The 20,085-nt window shown below is 43.3% G+C and overlaps 1 protein-coding gene across 1 annotated transcript; it reads right to left on the reverse strand.

The window, feature by feature from the left end:
- Positions 1-5,489: 5,489 nt before the first annotated feature.
- Positions 5,490-19,760, reverse strand: LOC119342187 (cytosolic sulfotransferase 12-like). Its single transcript, XM_037614026.1, has 2 exons — positions 19,130-19,760; positions 5,490-5,988 (listed from the first exon to the last, which is right to left on the reverse strand). The coding sequence occupies exons 1-2, from the start codon at positions 19,348-19,350 to the stop codon at positions 5,490-5,492; spliced, it is 720 nt and encodes a 239-aa protein (XP_037469923.1). The 5' UTR covers positions 19,351-19,760.
- Between the last annotated feature and the right edge of the window lie 325 nt (positions 19,761-20,085).

Here is a 20,085-nt window from a genome sequence, read left to right on the forward strand (position 1 = left end):
GGAGAGACAGACACCCGCCAGCCACCTTATGCAACTAGTGCATGTTTGTCGGTGGAACCGGTCTCACGTAAGCGTACGTGTAAGGTTGGTCTGGGCCGCTTCATCCCACGATGCCGCCGAATCAAGATAAGACTAGTAACGGCAAGCATATTGAACAATATCGACGCCCACAACTACTTTGTGTTCTACTCGTGCAAAGAATCTACGCAATAGACCTAGCTCATGATGCCACTGTTGGGGAACGTAGCAGAAATTCAAAAATTTTCCTACGTATCACCAAGATCTATCTATGGAGAGACCAGCAACGAGTAGAAAGGAGAGTGCATCTACATACCCTTGTAGATCGCTAAGCGGAAGCGTTCAAGTGAACGGGGTTGATGGAGTCGTACTCGTCGTGATTCAAATCACCGATGATCAAGTGCCGAACGCACGGCACCTCCGCGTTCAACACACGTACAGCCCGGTGACGTCTCCCACGCCTTGATCCAGCAAGGAGAGAGGGAGAGGTTGAGGAAGACTCCATCCAACAGCAGCACAACGGCGTGGTGGTGGTGGAGGAGCGTGGCAATCCCGCAGGGCTTCGCCAAGCACCACGGGAGAGGAGAAGAACTTGGGAGAGAGGGAGGGGCTGCACCAAAGGCATAAGGTGTGTTTGGGAGGCCCTCCTACCCCACTATATATAGGGATCCCAAGGGGGGGTGCGCCAGCCCCTAGGAGATCCAATCTCCAAGGGGGCGGCGGCCAGGGGAGGAGTCCTCCCCCCCAAGGCACCTAGGAGGTGCCTTCCCCTGCTGGGACTCTTCCTTTAGGGTTTCCCCAGGCGCATGGGCCTCTTGGGGCTGGTGCCCTTGGCCCATGTAAGCCAAGGCGCACCCCCTACAGCCCATGTGGCCCCCCGGGGCAGGTGGCCCCACCCGGTGGGCCCCCGGGACCCTTCCGGTGGTCCCGGTACAATACCGATGACCCCGAAACTTGTCCCGATGGCCGAAACAGGACTTCCTATATATAAATCTTTACCTCCGGACCATTCCGGAACTCCTCGTGACGTCCGGGATCTCATCCGGGACTCCGAACAACATTCGGTAACCACATACAAGCTTCCTTTATAACCCTAGCGTCATCGAACCTTAAGTGTGTAGACCCTACGGGTTCGGGAGACATGTAGACATGACCGAGACGTTCTCCGGTCAATAACCAACAGCGGGATCTGGATACCCATGTTGGCTCCCACATGTTCCACGATGATCTCATCGGATGAACCACGATGTCAAGGACTCAATCGATCCCGTATACAATTCCCTTTGTCTAACGGTATGGTACTTGCCCGAGATTCGATCGTCGGTATACCGATACCTTGTTCAATCTCGTTACCGGCAAGTCTCTTTACTCGTTCCGTAACACATCATCCCGTGATCAACCCCTTGGTCACATTGTGCACATTATGATGATGTCCTACCGAGTGGGCCCAGAGATACCTCTCCGTTTACACGGAGTGATAAAATCCCAATCTCGATTCGTGCCAACCCAACAGACACTTTCAGAGATACCCGTAGTGTACCTTTATGGCCACCCAGTTACGTTGTGACGTTTGGCACACCCAAAGCACTCCTACGGTATCCGGGAGTTGCACAATCTCATGGTCTAAGGAAATGATACTTGACATTAGAAAAGCTTTAGCATACGAACTACATGATCTTGTGCTAGGCTTAGGATTGGGTCTTGTCCATCACATCATTCTCCTAATGATGTGATCCCGTTATCAACGACATCCAATGTCCATGGTCAGGAAACCGTAACCATCTATTGATTAACGAGCTAGTCAACTAGAGGCTTACTAGGGACATGGTGTTGTCTATGTATCCACACATGTATCTGAGTTTCCTATCAATACAATTCTAGCATGGATAATAAACGATTATCATGAACAAGGAAATATAATAATAATCAATTTATTATTGCCTCTAGGGCATATTTCCAACATTGATAACATTTAAGTTATTGTTGTTTCTATTTATTTCTTCTCAGTAATCTCCCTGGTTGTCTCCCCAACAACCATTGTAAAGACTTTGTGGTCCCATTTTTTTATATAATGAAAAAGATCTACAATAAGGCTTTTGCCTTACTGTTTTATGGTAAAAAAAAAAGATAGTGAAATTTTCACAAAAAGGAAATTCATAAGAAGGACTGAATTAGTGGCATTGTTATCACCCTTAAAAGAAAGAAAATAAAATAATAACAAAACAAAATCGAAATAATGAAGTATTATAATGAAAATGAATTAGTGGCATTGGTATTACCCTTAAAGAAGAATGGAAATAAAATAAAATAAAATAAAAATGAAATCAAAATAATGAGGTTTTCTAAGAAAGAATGAACTGGTGGAATCGATATTACCCTTCAAAAAGAAAGAAATTGAATAAAATATAAAACAAGGGTTTGACAAAATTTGCACACAATACAAAAAAAGATTGCGCTTTTTAAAATATGCAAGAATAAAAATATAATAGTCAAATGTACGTAGGAAAAGGTTATTAAAAGGAAGGAATTAGTGTCATCGGTATTACCATTAAAAAGAACTAAAATGAAATAAAATTTAGAAAAATAAAAATAATGAGGTTTTCTAAGAAAAAAAATGAATCAGTGGCATTGTATTACCCTTTCAGAAGAAAGGAAATAAAAAAGTAAAACAAAGGTGTTTGCACAAAATATGCAAGAATAAAAATATAATAGAAAAAATTACGAAGGAGAAAGTTACTAAAAAGGAATGAATTAGTGTCATTGGTATTGCCCTTAAAAGAAAGAAAAATGAAATATTAACTAAGTCAAAATTGACATAATGAAGTTTTATTGGGAACAATGAATTATGCCATTGGTAGTATTAATCTTTAAGAATAAAAAGTATTTTTTTAAAAAGAATGCACACAACTTTGCACCTTTGTAGTATGCAAACAACAATCATATAACAGTGCAATTTTCACACATATTACATAGATTTGTGTGCATACATTTACACTCACCCAACATCCTAAAAGTACATACAAAAATAAAATAAAATAAAAACCAACTAATAATAAAGAAATGCAAATAACAAAAGAAGAACGCATCAAAAAAGAAAAATCGGAAAAAGTAACAGGGTAAAGAGGGATGGGCTGGGCGGGAGGGCTTCAGCCCAGTAGCAAATCGACTGTCCCAAATATATGGCCAGTCAGAAAAAAAACAGTCCAAACCAGCTCACAAAACAATCCAGAAAAAACACAACACAAATCTCAGAGCAAAAATCGACAATCCAAACCAGCTCACAAAACAATCCAGAAAAAACACAACACAAATCTCAGATCAAAAATCAACGGCCAAGAAATCAACTGACTCAAATTCAAAATTCAAACAGACTTAGTAAAGTGAGAAAGTAGAGCCTAATGGGCTTTCCTCGAACATATTGGAACTCTTGTTCCCTCTTAATTTATTGGCTAGCGCCTGTCCCTTTTTATGCAGAATGACACGTACTAACTCTGCAGTGTAGGTAACACATGTTGTCATCTCAGTTGCTTAGGAGTACCAAGTATGTATCCCTTCTCACTAGTGACATGCACTAACTCCACAGTTTTGGTACATATTGTCATCTCCGTATGGCCGCCTATCGGAGGCCAAAGATGCCAGGCCACTACATGCATGCGGTCTTCCGCCAAATTTTCTAGACCTTTTTTTTTTTTTGAGGGGAAAATTTTCTAGACCTTGTAACCTCAAAACCTCCTCGTAACCATCGTGACCTATGCGCAGCTAGCTTTTGACGCTGTCCAAGATGCAGTGCCAACCTGCCAGGAACAACATAAAGGCACAAATGGCAACAACGATGGCATCTTGACGCTTTGCACGATCCACCAACACGCAATCCTAGGGCAGCTAGCTAAGTCAAATAGAAACCTAGCCACCTACTACCACATCTATAAAACCGCCGGCTGCTTGGAGTGAGCCGATCGATCGAGCTCAGGGCCATGGCGAGCTGCTTCTGCGGCACGAGCGCGGGGCGGCGGGGCCAGTTCGTGAAGCTGGTGTTCCCCGGCGGGCACGTGGAGCTGCTGGACCGGCCGGTGCTGGCGGCGGAGGTGATGTCACAGCACCCGCGGTTCTGCGTGGCGCGTCCCGACGTGTTCCGCGAGCCCGTCGGCGCGGTGGCCGCGCCCAACACCATGCTCCACCTCGGGCACAAGTACTACGTCGTGCCCAAGAGCACCGTCCGGAGGCTGCTCAAGTACTCGTCGTCCTCCTCCCACAGCGCCGGCGGCGGGCGCGGCAGCGTGTCGCTGAGGCGGCACCTGGCCAGGCCCGACGGCCATGACAGGGGCCACAAGGACGGCGGCAAGAAGTGGTTCGGCTGGGCGGTGGGCGGCGAAGCCAGGGCGCCCCAGAGGCCTCCTCAGGAGGTGGGCGTCAGTCATGGCAGTGAAGAAGAAGCGGTCAGGGGGGTACGTGTTAAAGATACAAAGGAGAAGGGGAGGGGTGCGAAAGGCGAATCGCCGGGACGGCGGCGGCGGCGGCCGGTTGCCTCGCCGGCTGACTCGGCGTCCTATTCCTGGCAGCCTAGCCTTCACAGCATAACTGAAGAATAGCCGTGTACTACTATGTGTGAGCCCACTTTATAAAGGAAAAAAAGTATGCAAGGAGAATGTGCATGTCCTGTACATTAGAGAACGGTTGCTGAACTCTTTCTACGTACTACTTTGCTTAAGAGGAATTTGCATTTAACCTGAGTAATTCATTCATTGCGACTTCAGTGCATTTTGCTTGTCAAATGGCAGGTGTATCGACCGGCGCCGCTGGTTCGCTAGAACAATGGCGATTTGTACGAGTAACATTTCTCCCCTCGCCGCCCCTCGGACAGTGACAAAGGGCCGCAACGCATTTTTCACGTCTTTTTTTTAGAGTGGTTTTTCTACGCCCCACCACATTGCACACCCGCTAAACCCTCAAGAAAACATAGCAAAACATTTTAAAAAATTCTGAAACTTTGTGTGAATGATTGTGAACAAAGGTTACATATGCTCGCAAAGTTTGATGGTCAAATAACATTTGATTTGAGGAGCTCTGTACAGAAAAACAAACACTCAAAATTACTCAAAATGTTATATGTGCTTCCAAAATTTTATAGGTGCTTGTCGTTTCTAATCAGTCCCACAAAATTCTGTCAAAAAATTTGCTATGTTTTCTTCAGAGGGTGTAGCTGGGGTGTAGTGTGGTGGGGTGCAACCACTACTTTTCCAAATTATTACTCTGGAAACGAGGGAATCCTCTAGCTTATGCATCGATTGATGCATGTGCCGCCTTTTATTGTGGAGTTTTCAGTTCAGGACATAGTCATGCACTCATAACAAACAAATATTGAAAGAAAGAGAAACAAATACAAGAGGCATGACAAAAAATGTCATGTCGAAGCGATCAACGCCAACAATGCAGTAACCACTGCTGCCGCCGCCCTTGGCAACAGATGGAGATCACTTGAATGTGAGTCCGGACCCTCTAAGCTTATCCTCAATGATGGTATCAAAGCGCTGCGCCATCTCTGACGTCATATTGTTCACCCAATCTTCGGCCACCCCTTTTCTAAAGAAGGATTCATGGGAGAAATTGAAAACCTTCCCATCAAAGGAGCCTGCTTTGTTGACCCCTAGGCCTTTGAGCTTGTCAAAGCTGCAGAGCTTCACGATGTCCGCTGGAATCTCCGCGGCCTCATCGGCCTGTGAGAATGGCTGCCCGATGAACCGCGCCAGCTTCCTGACGTGGCCGACCGGGTCGATGAGCATCTCCTCGTACCTCAGGAATAGGATTTTGTCCAGGCTGGTCTTGCTTGTGTTCCAGTAGCGGATGAGGTGGTCCCATATAGGGCCATTTGGGGCCCTCCCCTCGCAGGCAGCGTCAAACAGATCAACAAACGTGAAAGAACGAACACCTTTGAGAAAATGCCACAAGGAAACAAGCATATCCTTTGGCTCCCTGCATTTGAAAGAATTAGGTCGATGAGCAATATGAGGTTGGTGTCGTCTTCATTTGTTTATATGAAGTAGATTTTAAGTGTGGTTTTTCCAAGGCCGAGCTCCATGGCAACCCCTATCCTCACTGTTTCTCCTGGTCGCTATCCCATAGAGATCCGTGAGATTCCTGACTTGGTTGGAAGTGTAGCAGTAACATTAAGCCACCAAATTTTGGCGGGAGCGTCACATGCTCCTCTCGCCCGTGACCACGAGTCCACCATTGCTTCTCTCTTGTACACCCATGTGAAACATTCTGGCAGCACCTCTCTCTCTTATACACAAGATTCTTTCTCTTTAAATACCAGGAAACAAAAATCCTACAAAAACTGATCCCTCATGACTTGTCTCTCTCACATCACCTCTCTCTCTCTCGTACAGTTTCTCTCTCTCGTAATTCCAGGGAAAAAGTCCTAAAATCTGTCTAGTATGTAGTATCTCTTTTTGTCAAACAAACGATGTGTAAAACGGATTGTGTAAAATGTGGTTCTAAAATTCGACTCTGTTCGCACACGAACACGTCACCGTGTACCCTCGACCCCGGGGGTGTGCACCGCAGCTCACGTCGAAGGAGACCCATCCGAAAGCGCGGTACGCAAGACAATCCGGCGGACGCTTTTGTAGACCCGAAACCCCACACGCCCGGGAGGGACCCCGTCTGGACGCGCGGAGGCTATGGGCTGGCCTAGGTCGACCTGATCGCCCCTAGGGCCTCGTGGATCGCCGCCCTGCAACTAGAAGAACGAACGAAGAACGAGGGAAAGAGATAGAGATAAAGGTAAAATATGATAAATTGATAGATCGATTGTGTGTTGTTATTCAATTGGCCGTCACCTCTTACATATATATGAGGCGGCTAGACTTTCCGTACAAGAAAAAGACTCAAATCCCGTCCAAAACATCAAAAGATAACTTAACTCGGACTACGAGGGCCGGAACTTCCGGTCAGCCCGGAACTTCCGGGCTAAAATTACATCAAGTTACCCTCTTGCACAGTTCCTACAGGTCGCATATGGCCTCGGATCACGATGGTCCCAAAAGCAAAGTTGTAGATCTTGCAATGGAGAAAATTTCCTTAGTTGATCACTTTTTCATCCGAGGTCATCTTGATGTCGAAATTGGCCCCGAAAATCTGCAAATAATGTTAAATTCCAGTTTACGGGGCGCACCGCGTGCAAACTTTTGGTTTAGCCCGGAACCTCCCCGGAAGTTTTGCCCGGAACTTCCGGGGCAGACTTATGCAGCACACTGTTTTGGCTCTAACTTTTGTATATGAACTCTGATTTAGATGTTTCTTATATCAAAATCGACCATTTCGACGAGATGAAGACAATCTGTGTAGAAACATTTCTCATATGAGGCCGTGTCTTGGGGGCGTAATCAGCCGAATAGTGTTCTGAATACAAAATCTGAATACTTCGAACACAACTTTGGCCATAGAAATGAGACCGGATGGCTATGGCCAAAATATCAAAGTTTCTTATTTTGACGATACGAAGCTTTCTCACTTTGAACACTTCTTCATTTGAGGCCATCTTAATTAAGTTTTTGGCCATGCCAAAATCTGGTGTCAACACATGCCCCCCTATTTTTCGGCAAACTTGTGTGCCGAAAAATAACTTGCAGGATGCTTTTCCTAAGGACGATGCCAACACTCCATCGGCCATTTATATGTTCTTAGGGTGATATTTATATATCGGCCATTGCTTGTGGGAAAATTTTGATGCAAGATTGGGTGAAACTTTCCCAACTTCAATAAGAATCCGGTGATAAGGTTCCATAGATCAAAACCATCCTCCGAACCATATTGTTCATCCTTTCACTAGGAATTTCCAGATAATCAATAATGAACTTCCTCCAATTCTTACTTCACCTGCATAAAAGTTTCATTAGTGGCCGAAGCGGTGGGCTTCGGTTCGGCCTTACCTATGTTGACAAAACCTAGCATCGGCTATTGATAGAAATACAATACACCATGGTTAACATAGTAGCCGGATGCTTGCTGTGCCAACTCTTTCAAATTGTCATGTCTAGATATATGAACAATTTTAAAGCAACCCAAGGTAAATCTTGCATCTAGTCATACCAAAAGATAAACTATAAGTGATTCATCAAAACATTGATAACCCTTGGATATTTGTTGCACTACTAATAACGAATCACCTGAAGCCTCAATATGTATAGCACCTATAGCAAGGCAAAGCTCCAATCCAAATAACAATTCATATTCGGCTTTGATCATTGTGCAAAAATATTTTAAGCGGCATGAGGCTTCACAAACTAGCTCCATATGGAGATAAATAAACAACACCAACACTTTGGCCATTGCTACAAACTGAACCATCAAAATATAATCTCCATAGTACTAGAGAGACAAGGCTAATATCACATAACATGTACCTTATCTTGGTCTCCAATTGAACTAAGGACGATGTTAGAATTCCACACCGGCCATGATTAGATAGTTTCTTAGGACGATAGTTAAGTATCAGCCATTACCATGAGGTCCACGTAGAATTCACCCACCAAACTATGCATAGCCGAAACAAACAAATAAAATAGCAATAAAATATTTCGGCCCCTTGTATTAGCAACAAAAATGTAACTAACCAAATGTATAGTGATTTGGTAATACCCACTCATGATATAGAAAATTATGTTGCATCCATGGATCAAAATAAATCCATGGAAGGTAATTGATCATACCTAGGGATGAATTCCGTGGCAAAGGCATCAATGGCATGGTTGAAGAAAATGGATGATGTTCTAACCAAAATTTTTGATGTTGTGATGCACACCTTCGGCTTAATTGTTTGTTGCTTCCATCCTTCTCTTTCTTCACTTTTATCATACTTGTTGCAATAGAAGCATGCACATCATTTTTGTTTTGATTGATCCTCTTGGGAACCCATGTCATGTTCCCCTTTCTCAGCTCTTGTGCACTAAGACTTTGTAACTCCTTCTTTCGCCAATACGATAAGCCGAGTGGGCACCCCGGTTGTGATTTTGTTTGAAGCAGTGGTAATTCTTGTTTTACCTTGTGCACTCTCAACTTCGTTTCTTCAGATTTGGCACTATGATTTTTATCAACTGATTGCTTAACTTCTTTGCCTTTTGTAGCCAATGTCAACACTTTAATTGACTCTTTGTTATTTGAGATCAAATCTGAAGTAGCACACTTATGACCATCTCTTTTCACGCGGTAAACTTGCTTTACCACCTCTTTCTTCTTCCTTGAGCTCTGGACCGATTCCTTATGATTGAAACGGTCTTTGACGTGTGATTGTTCAAATGTTGATCTTCTTGGAGCTGCATAGTATTGGTGAGATGGTCTAAAATAAGATGGAGAATGTCCCCTTGTATCATACCTGTCCCATGATGAATATGGATCAACATGAGCATAGGGAGGCATCCACGGCATTGGCATTGGCGGCCCAAAATAAGGATATGAATATCTTGCATTAAAATTATCACTTTGCCAATACCGATCCTCATATTTGCGCCTTGGGGTGATCTTGGTTTCTTTGCATGATTTGGCCGATAAGCATTCTTCTCTTCACTCTTCTTTTGATATTTATCCAATAGTTCAGTGAAGGTGATTTTTGATATCTTACACTTGCGCTTACTTCGGCCTTTGTTTTCTTTTGGTTTGCTTTCATCGATCATTGGATTTTCTTGCTGCCCCCCAATCCTTGGCGTCTCCATTGTAGCTTTGATGGAATTTTCGCCCTCAAGATTATGTTCATTATGCTCTTCAACAATTTCTTTACTTGAAAGCTTGATCCCATCACCTGCAGTTTTTACCTTCTCTTTAAATGGATCGGCTTGAAGCAGCCGATGCAAAAACTTTCTGCCATCGGGACCAATCAGAATAGACTGGTCATCTCTTGGTGTCTCAACAAATTTCAATCGTCCTTTATCAATGGCCGATTTAACTATTTGATGAAACATATTACAATCCTCAAAATTATGTTTGAACGAATGATGCAACCTACAATACATTCGTCCTTGAATTGATGGCTTGACATGGTGATAAAAAATTCTTATGTAATTATTTTTCAGCAACAAATCAAATATTTGATCACACATGCTTGAAATGAAGGCAATTTTTTTATTTTCTAGCCGATCTTGCTGTGAGAACGGCTTTGGAGTTAAGCAAACGAATGATTCATATTTTGTATCTCCCCATTCGGCTATGAATTTTATTTTGCATTCTCTTACCGATGTCATTGGATAAGAAACTATACTTGCATCGGTTTGCTCAGAAGATTTTAACTTTGGCTTTAAATTTCTGAAACGAAAATAGTTAGAACATACATGTCTCAATTGAGACCAAGTGTAAGCCAAGTAAGAAATAAGCAAAGCTACCCAATTAGATATGAATTTTAGACAAAGCAATGGGGAAAGCCTTGGCTGCAATAATTTTTCGCTATCGGTTTTTCTGAATGGTGTAATGTATTGACCGATATGCTTCATAACAAGTTTATTGCTAAAAATAAATTACCCTTCTTCATTGGTCTTTCAAAATTACTTATGAGAATATTTTTTATAGATGCATCAATAATGAAGTCGCGACCAAATCTAAAAATAGGTAAATTACTATCTATGCATACCTCTTCAAATATGTTGGGCGAATATGATGGTGGTGCTACTTGAAGAACATCTTGCTCCGTCTTTGGATGGCTCCCCATCACCTTTTCATCATCTTTTTCTTGATTCCGTGCATCATTGCTTTGAAGATCCATGTCAGCCGAACTTTGTTCGGCTACTTGTTCTTGTCCTTGAGGCTTGTCAATTTCTATGGCACGAAACTCATAGGGCAGGAAGTAGGTTCCATTGACTTCAGAAAAATCAAGTATGGCTGTTTTGCTATGCTTTCCATGCCATTTCTCAATAATGCTTGCCTCTTTGGATTTGATGAACTCAGAATATATACTACTTGATTTGGGTTTTCTAATAATCAAATTTTCTTTGTTACCTGAATCAACAACTTTATCTTTTTGAATTTGCGAGGCTTCTCGCTTTCGTCTAATTTTAGCTCACATCTCAGCTTGGCGAGCTTTAAACTTTTTCATCTCAATTTCCATCCACTCGTCATGAGATTGCCCCCAATACTTTGAGACTCTTTCGGCAATGAGGTGCCGAAACTTTGCGATTGTTTAGGTGGTACATTGGATGGTACAGCAGTGGGAGACTGCATCATTTGCACAACTCTAGCTTTTACAGCAGCAAAATCATGAGGCTTCCCACCTTTTATTTGTTCCTTGCGAATAGATTTTGCACAAATCCCAAGAGAATGTAAGCTTGTTCTTAATTACCCAGTCTGGATATGGTTGCCCCCCAATGCTTTTAGACTCTTTCGGCAATGAGATGTTGCCGAAATTCTGTAATTGTGTAGGGGGTCATGATATGACACGATAGTAGGTGAAGGCATTTGTGCTCCTGCAGAAGTTTCACTTATTCGGCCATGACCAGGAAGGTGCGGAGCCGAATTATGGACATCCACACTAGCATATGGTACCAAAAAATAGTAGCATCAGGTGTAGCATATGATGTTTGAGGGTAATTGGCCAAATAACTAGTAATAACATGGCCAATTCCCCTATCCACCGCACGTTTGGATTAACGTACTGCAAGTTATTTACCGATGAATAAGAACTTGAAACACTTTGTTGCATACCATTGGAAGTTCCTACATAGGGTGTCTCAACTTGATTAACCAAACTCATCATGCTATTCATCGGCATATAAATTTGTGGGGTTGCCGATGCATGGGAGTTGGGATACATATGTTGCATGTTGCTAAAATTATATGAAGTGGAATCATGGATATTTTGTTGCATCGGCCCTTGCACATAATTAGATGCATGATTGATAAAGCTAGGACTAGCCGATACATTATGCTCATTAGATGATCTAGCAACAACATATGAATTATTTGCATCTACAAAGGGGAATTGGGTGTTCATATTACCTTTGTAGATTGCAAACCCTAAAATGACGATCTCTTCGTAGCAAGAATTGGCCGGAGACCGTTCAAAGCTTCTTCCCCGGCGGAGTCGCCAAAAAGTGTGTTCGCACACGAACACGTCACCGTGTACCCTCGACGCCGGGGGTGATGCACTGCAGCTCACGTCGAAGGAGACCCGTCCAGAAGCGCGGTACGCAAGACAATCCGTCGGGCGCTTTTGTAGACCCGAAACCCCACACGCCCGGGAGGGACCCCGTCTGGACGCGTGGAGGCTATGGGCTGCCCTAGGTCGACCTGATCGCCCCTAGGGCCTCATGGATCGCCGCCCTGCAACTAGAAGAACGAACGAAGAACGAGGGAGAGAGATATAGATAAAGGTAAAATATGATAGATTGATAGATCGATTGTGTGTTGTTATTCAATTGGCCGTCACCTCTTACATATATATGAGGCGGCTGGACTTTCCGTACAAGAAAAAGACTCAAATCCCGTCCAAAACATCAAAAGATAACTTAACTCGGACTACGAGGGCCGGAACTTCCGGTCAGCCCGGAACTTCCGGGCTAAAATTACATCAAGTTACCATCTTGCACAGCTCCTACAGGTCGCATAGGGCCTCGGATCACGATGGTCCCAAAAGCAAAGTTGTAGATCTTGCAATGGAGAAAATTTCCTTAGTTGATCACTTTTTCATCCGAGGTCATCTTGATGTCGAAATTGGCCCCGAAAATCTGCAAACAATGTTAAATTCCAGTTTTCGGGGCGCACCGCGTGCAAACTTTCGGTTTAGCCCGGAACCTCCCCGGAAGTTTTGCCCGGAACTTCCGGGGCAGACTTATGCAGCGCACTATTTTGGCTCTAACTTTTGTATATGAACTCTGATTTAGACGTTTCTTATATCAGAATCGACCATTTCGACGAGATGAAGACAATCCGTGTAGAAACATTTCTCATATGAGGCTGTCTTGGAGGCGTAATCAGCCGAATAGTGTTCTGAATACAAAATCTGAATACTTCGAACACAACTTTGGCCTTAGAAATGAGACCGGATGGCTATGGCCCAAATATCAAAGTTTCTTATTTTGACGATACGAAGCTTTCTCACTTTGAACACTCCTCCATTTGAGGCCATCTTAATTAAGTTTTTGGCCGTGCCAAAATCTGGTGTCAACACATGCCCCCCTATTTTTCGGCAAACTTGTGTGCCGAAAAATAACTTGCAGGATGCTTTTCCTAAGGATGATGCCAACACTCCATCGGCCATTTATATGTTCTTAGGGTGATATTTATATATCGGCCATTGCTTGTGGGAAAATTTTGATGCAAGATTGGGTGAAACTTTCCCAACTTTAGTAAGAATCCGGTGATAAGGTTCCATAGATCAAAACCATCCTCCGAACCATATTGTTCATCCTTTCACTAGGAATTTGCAGATAATCAATAATGAACTTCCTCCAATTCTTACTTCACCTGCATAAAAGTTTCATTAGTGGCCGAAGCGGTGGGCTTCGGTTCGGCCTTACCTATGTTGACAAAACCTAGCATCGGCTATTGATAGAAATACAATACACCATGGTTAACATAGTAGCCGGATGCTTGTTGTGCCAACTCTTTCAAATTGTCATGTCTAGATATATGAACAATTTTAAAGCAACCCAAGGTAAATCTTGCATCTAGTCATACCAAAAGATAAACTATAAGTGATTCATCAAAACATTGATAACCCTTGGATATTTGTTGCACTACTAATAACGAATCACCTAAATCCTCAATATGTATAGCACCTATAGCAAGGCAAAGCTCCAGTCCAAATAACAATTCATATTCGGCTTTGATCATTGTGCAAAAATATTTTAAGCGGCATGAGGCTTCACAAACTAGCTCCATATGGAGATAAATAAACAACACCAACACTTTGGCCATTGCTACAAACTGAACCATCAAAATATAATCTCCATAGTACTAGAGAGACAAGGCTAATATCACATAACATGTACCTTATCTTGGTCTCCAATTGAACTAAGGACGATGTTAGAATTCCACACCGGCCATGATTAGATAGTTTCTTAGGACGATAGTTAAGTATCAGCCATTACCATGAGGTCCACGTAGAATTCACCCACCAAACTATGCATAGCCGAAACAAACAAATAAAATAGCAATAAAATATTTCGGCCCCTTGTATTAGCAACAAAAATGTAACTAACCAAATGTATAGTGATTTGGTAATACCCACTCATGATATAGAAAATTATGTTGCATCCATGGATCAAAATAAATCCATGGAAGGTAATTGATCATACCTAGGGATGAATTCCGTGGCAAAGGCATCAATGGCATGGTTGAAGAAAATGGATGATGTTCTAACCGAAAATTTTGATGTTGTGATGCACACCTTCGGCTTAATTGTTTGTTGCTTCCATCCTTCTCTTTCTTCACTTTTATCATACTTGTTGCAATAGAAGCATGCACATCATTTTTGTTTTGATTGATCCTCTTGGGAACCCATGTCATGTTCCCCTTTCTCAGCTCTTGTGCACTAAGACTTTGTAACTCCTTCTTTCGCCAATACGATAAGCCGAGTGGGCACCCTGGTTGTGATTTTGTTTGAAGCAGTGGTAATTCTTGTTTTACCTTGTGCACTCTCAACTTCGTTTCTTCAGATTTGGCACTATGATTTTTATCAACTGATTGCTTAACTTCTTTGCCTTTTGTAGCCAATGTCAACACTTTAATTGACTCTTTGTTATTTGAGATCAAATCTGAAGTAGCACACTTATGACCATCTCTTTTCACGCGGTAAACTTGCTTTACCACCTCTTTCTTCTTCCTTGAGCTCTGGACCGATTCCTTATGATTGAAACGGTCTTTGACGTGTGATTGTTCAAATGTTGATCTTCTTGGAGCTGCATAGTATTGGTGAGATGGTCTAAAATAAGATGGAGAATGTCCCCTTGTATCATACCTATCCCATGATGAATATGGATCAACATGAGCATAGGGAGGCATCCACGACATTGGCATTGGCGGCCCAAAATAAGGATATGAATATCTTGCATTAAAATTATCACTTTGCCAATACCGATCCTCATATTTGCGCCTTGGGGTGATCTTGGTTTCTTTGCATGATTTGGCCGATAAGCATTCTTCTCTTCACTCTTCTTTTGATATTTATCCAATAGTTCAGTGAAGGTGATTTTTGATATCTTACACTTGCGCTTACTTCGGCCTTTGTTTTCTTTTGGTTTGCTTTCATCGATCATTGGATTTTCTTGCTGCCCCCCAATCCTTGGCGTCTCCATTGTAGCTTTGATGGAATTTTCGCCCTCAAGATTATGTTCATTATGCTCTTCAACAATTTCTTTACTTGAAAGCTTGATCCCATCACCTGCAGTTTTTACCTTCTCTTTAAATGGATCGGCTTGAAGCAGCCGATGCAAAAACTTTCTGCCATCGGGACCAATCAGAATAGACTGGTCATCTCTTGGTGTCTCAACAAATTTCAATCGTCCTTTATCAATGGCCGATTTAACTATTTGATGAAACATATTACAATCCTCAAAATTATGTTTGAACGAATGATGCAACCTACAATACATTCGTCCTTGAATTGATGGCTTGACATGGTGATAAAAAATTCTTATGTAATTATTTTTCAGCAACAAATCAAATATTTGATCACACATGCTTGAAATGAAGGCAATTTTTTTATTTTCTAGCCGATCTTGCTGTGAGAACGGCTTTGGAGTTAAGCAAACGAATGATTCATATTTTGTATCTCCCCATTCGGCTATGAATTTTATTTTGCATTCTCTTACCGATGTCATTGGATAAGAAACTATACTTGCATCGGTTTGCTCAGAAGATTTTAACTTTGGCTTTAAATTTCTGAAACGAAAATAGTTAGAACATACATGTCTCAATTGAGACCAAGTGTAAGCCAAGTAAGAAATAAGCAAAGCTACCCAATTAGATATGAATTTTAGACAAAGCAATGGGGAAAGCCTTGGCTGCAATAATTTTTCGCTATCGGTTTTTCTGAATGGTGTAATGTATTGACCGATATGCTTCATAACAAGTTTATTGCTAAAAATAAATTACCCTTCTTCATTGGTCTTTCAAAATTACTTATGAGAATATTTTTTATAGATGCATCAATAATGAAGTCGCGACCAAATCTAAAAATAGGTAAATTACTATCTATGCATACCTCTTCAAATATGTTAGGCGAATATGATGGTGGTGCTACTTGAAGAACATCTTGCTCCGTCTTTGGATGGCTCCCCATCACCTTTTCATCATCTTTTTCTTGATTCCGTGCATCATTGCTTTGAAGATCCATGTCAGCCGAACTTTGTTCGGCTGCTTGTTCTTGTCCTTGAGGCTTGTCAATTTCTATGGCACGAAACTCATAGGGCAGGAAGTAGGTTCCATTGACTTCAGAAAAATCAAGTATGGCTGTTTTGCTATGCTTTCCATGCCATTTCTCAATAATGCTTGCCTCTTTGGATTTGATGAACTCAGAATATATACTACTTGATTTGGGTTTTCTAATAATCAAATTTTCTTTGTTACCTGAATCAACAACTTTATCTTTTTGAATTTGCGAGGCTTCTCGCTTTCGTCTAATTTTAGCTCACATCTCAGCTTGGCGAGCTTTAAACTTTTTCATCTCAATTTCCATCCACTCGTCATGAGATTGCCCCCAATACTTTGAGACTCTTTCGGCAATGAGGTGCCGAAACTTTGCGATTGTTTAGGTGGTACATTGGATGGTACAACAGTGGGCGACTACATCATTTGCACAACTCTAGCTTTTACAACAGCAAAATCATGAGGCTTCCCACCTTTTATTAGTTCCTTGCGAATAGATTTTGCACAAATCCCAAGAGAATGTAAGCTTGTTCTTAATTACCCAGTCTGGATATGGTTGCCCCCCAATGCTTTTAGACTCTTTCGGCAATGAGATGTTGCCGAAATTCTGTAATTGTGTAGGGGGTCATGATATGCCACGATAGTAGGTGAAGGCATTTGTGCTCCTGCAGAAGTTTCACTTATTCGGCCATGACCATGAAGGTGCGGAGCCGAATTATGGACATCCACACTAGCATATGGTACCAAAAAAATAGTAGCATTAGGTGTAGCATATGATGTTTGAGGGTAATTGGCCAAATAACTAGTAATAACATGGCCAATTCCCCTATCCACCGCACGTTTGGATTAACGTACTGCAAGTTATTTACCGATGAATAAGAACTTGAAACACTTTGTTGCATACCATTGGAAGTTCCTACATAGGGTGTCTCAACTTGATTAACCAAACTCATCATGCTATTCATCGGCAGATAAATTTGTGGGGTTGCCGATGCATGGGAGTTGGGATACATATGTTGCATGTTGCCAAAATTATATGAAGTGGAATCATGGATATTTTGTTGCATCGGCCCTTGCACATAATTAGATGCATGATTGATAAAGCTAGGGCTAGCCGATACATTATGCTCATTAGATGATCTAGCAACAACATATGAATTATTTGCATCTACAAAGGGGAATTGGGTGTTCATATTATCTTTGTAGATTGCAAACCCTAGATGACGATCTCTTCATAGCAAGAACGGGCCGGAGACCGTTCAAAGCTTCTTCCCCGGCGGAGTCGCCAAAAAGTGTGTTCGCACACGAACACGTCACCGTGTACCCTCGACGCCGGGGGTGATGCACTGCAGCTCACGTCGAAGGAGACCCGTCCAGAAGTGCGGTACGCAAGACAATCCGTCGGGCGCTTTTGTAGACCCGAAACCCCACACGCCCGGGAGGGACCCCGTCTGGACGCGCGGAGGCTATGGGCTGCCCTAGGTCGACCTGATCGCCCTAGGGCCTCGTGGATCGCCGCCCTGCAACTAGAAGAACGAACGAAGAATGAGGAATAAGAAGAACGAGGGAGGGAGATAAAGATAAAGGTAAAATATGATAGATTGATAGATCGATTGTGTGTTGTTATTCAATCGGCCGTCACCTCTTACATATATATGAGGTGGCTGGACTTTCCGTACAAGAAAAGGTCTCAAATCCCGTCCAAAACATCAAAAGATAACTTAACTCGGACTACGAGGGCCGGAACTTCCGGTCAGCCCGGAACTTCCGGGCTAAAATTACATCAAGTTACCCTCTTGCACAGCTCCTGCAGGTCGCATATGGCCTCGGATCACAATGGTTCCAAAAGCAAAGTTGTAGATCTTGCAATGGAGAAAATTTCTTAGTTGATCACTTTTTCATCGGAGGTCGTGTTGATGTCGAAATTGGCCCCGCAAATCTGCAAATAATGTTAAATTCCAGTTTTCAGGGCGCACCGCGTGCAAACTTTCGGTTTAGCCCGGAACCTCCCCGGAAGTTTTGCCCGGAACTTCCGGGGCAGACTTATGCAGCGCACTGTTTTGGCTCTAACTTTTGCATATGAACTCTGATTTAGACGTTTCTTTTATCAGAATCGATCGTTTCGACGAGACGAAGACAATCCGTGTAGAAACGTTTCTCATATGAGGCCGTCTTTGGGGCGTAATCAGCCGAATAGTGTTCTGAATACAAAATCTGAATACTTTGAACACAACTTCGGCCTTAGAAATGAGACCGGATGGCTATGGCCCAAATATCAAAGTTTCTCCTTTTGACGATACGAAGCATTCTCACTTTAAACACTTCTCCGTTTGAGGCCATCTTAATTAAGTTCTTGGCCGTGCCAAAATCTGGTGTCAACAGACTCCCTGCACGTTTACTACTAGCATGGCTTGGGGCCCTCCCAGCTACATGAATCACAACGAGAACAGACGGTTGTGCTAAGAGGACTGTGACCTACACTGATTTTTAAGAGATTGCTGGCCACACGGTAGGTCGCGGGTCGCCTCCATTGGTTATTTGGGCATGAACGAATATTTCATTGAATTGAAATCACAAATCGGGCAGGTCGCCTTCATTGATTATTTGGGCATGCACGAGTATTTCAGTGAGGTAAATCAGGCAAATTCATGGCGTTGGTGGGCGATGACGGTGTAACGGAACAAATGTGTCGAAATTCATGGAGAACCAACAAACACGGACAAGTACAGGAAAGAGTTACTTGCCAAACAAAAACATTTACCTGCAGATGAAGACAATTTTGTAGTCGGGGTAATCGGTAACAGAGGCAGGCAGCAAGGAGTGATGCGTGTGCGTGTTCATGAGCCGAGGCGACGGCAGCGCCTCAAGCCTGGCTTCCTGCCCGGTGGTGAACAGCTCGTCCATAAAGGGGACACACTCGTGCGGGTTCATGTGGAGGAGAGGGTGCTGCGCGTCGGCGGGCGGGTACGCGCCCCGCGCCATGGTGGCGAACGCCAGCGCCTTGAGCCAGGTCGTGCCGCACTTGGCCGAGCTCGCGAGGAGGACGTCGCCCAGGCGTGGCGTGAAGCGGCGCTGGAGAGAGATGAACCCGGTGACTCTTCTTGGATCACCCAGGAGCCACGGTACTGACGCAGGACCATGCCCAGGGCGGTGCTGCTGGGCAGGTCGGAGATAATGTCCCCGGACTCTTCGGGTGGGGAGCTGTGGTGGTCGTCGATGGCGGTGGCGACGTCCTTGAACGGGACGGGACCGACGAGGCACGGCGTGCTTGGATCAGCCATGGACAATTGCCCACCCGGTGAGTTGCTGTATAATACTCCTATAGAGGATCTCACCTCTAATACTCCTATGGAGGATATGACCTCAGGCTGCAGGTGGGAGTGTGCTGCGGTGGCCGGTGGGACTCATCAACCCATCCCACTTTTTATTTTTACTAATTGAATGCCCGTACATTGTCACGAAACAAGATAATAATGCTGCTGCGAACCAACCTGTGGTTGGATGGTCAGAGGGATCGTGGTATCCTCAGCACATCAGGGTTCAAGATGATATGTCAGCTCAGTCTTTCAGAGATGCTTATAGGGACAGGGTGTGCGTGTGTGCGTTCATCGGGATGAGTGTATGCGCGTGTATATGAGCGCTTGCATCTATATTGTGTTAAAAATAATAATAATGTTGCTTTAGATGTATTTTATTTAGGTGACATATTGAATTCAT

This window comes from Triticum dicoccoides, chromosome 7B, assembly GCF_002162155.2.
Source record: "Triticum dicoccoides isolate Atlit2015 ecotype Zavitan chromosome 7B, WEW_v2.0, whole genome shotgun sequence".
Taxonomy (NCBI): domain Eukaryota; kingdom Viridiplantae; phylum Streptophyta; class Magnoliopsida; order Poales; family Poaceae; genus Triticum; species Triticum dicoccoides.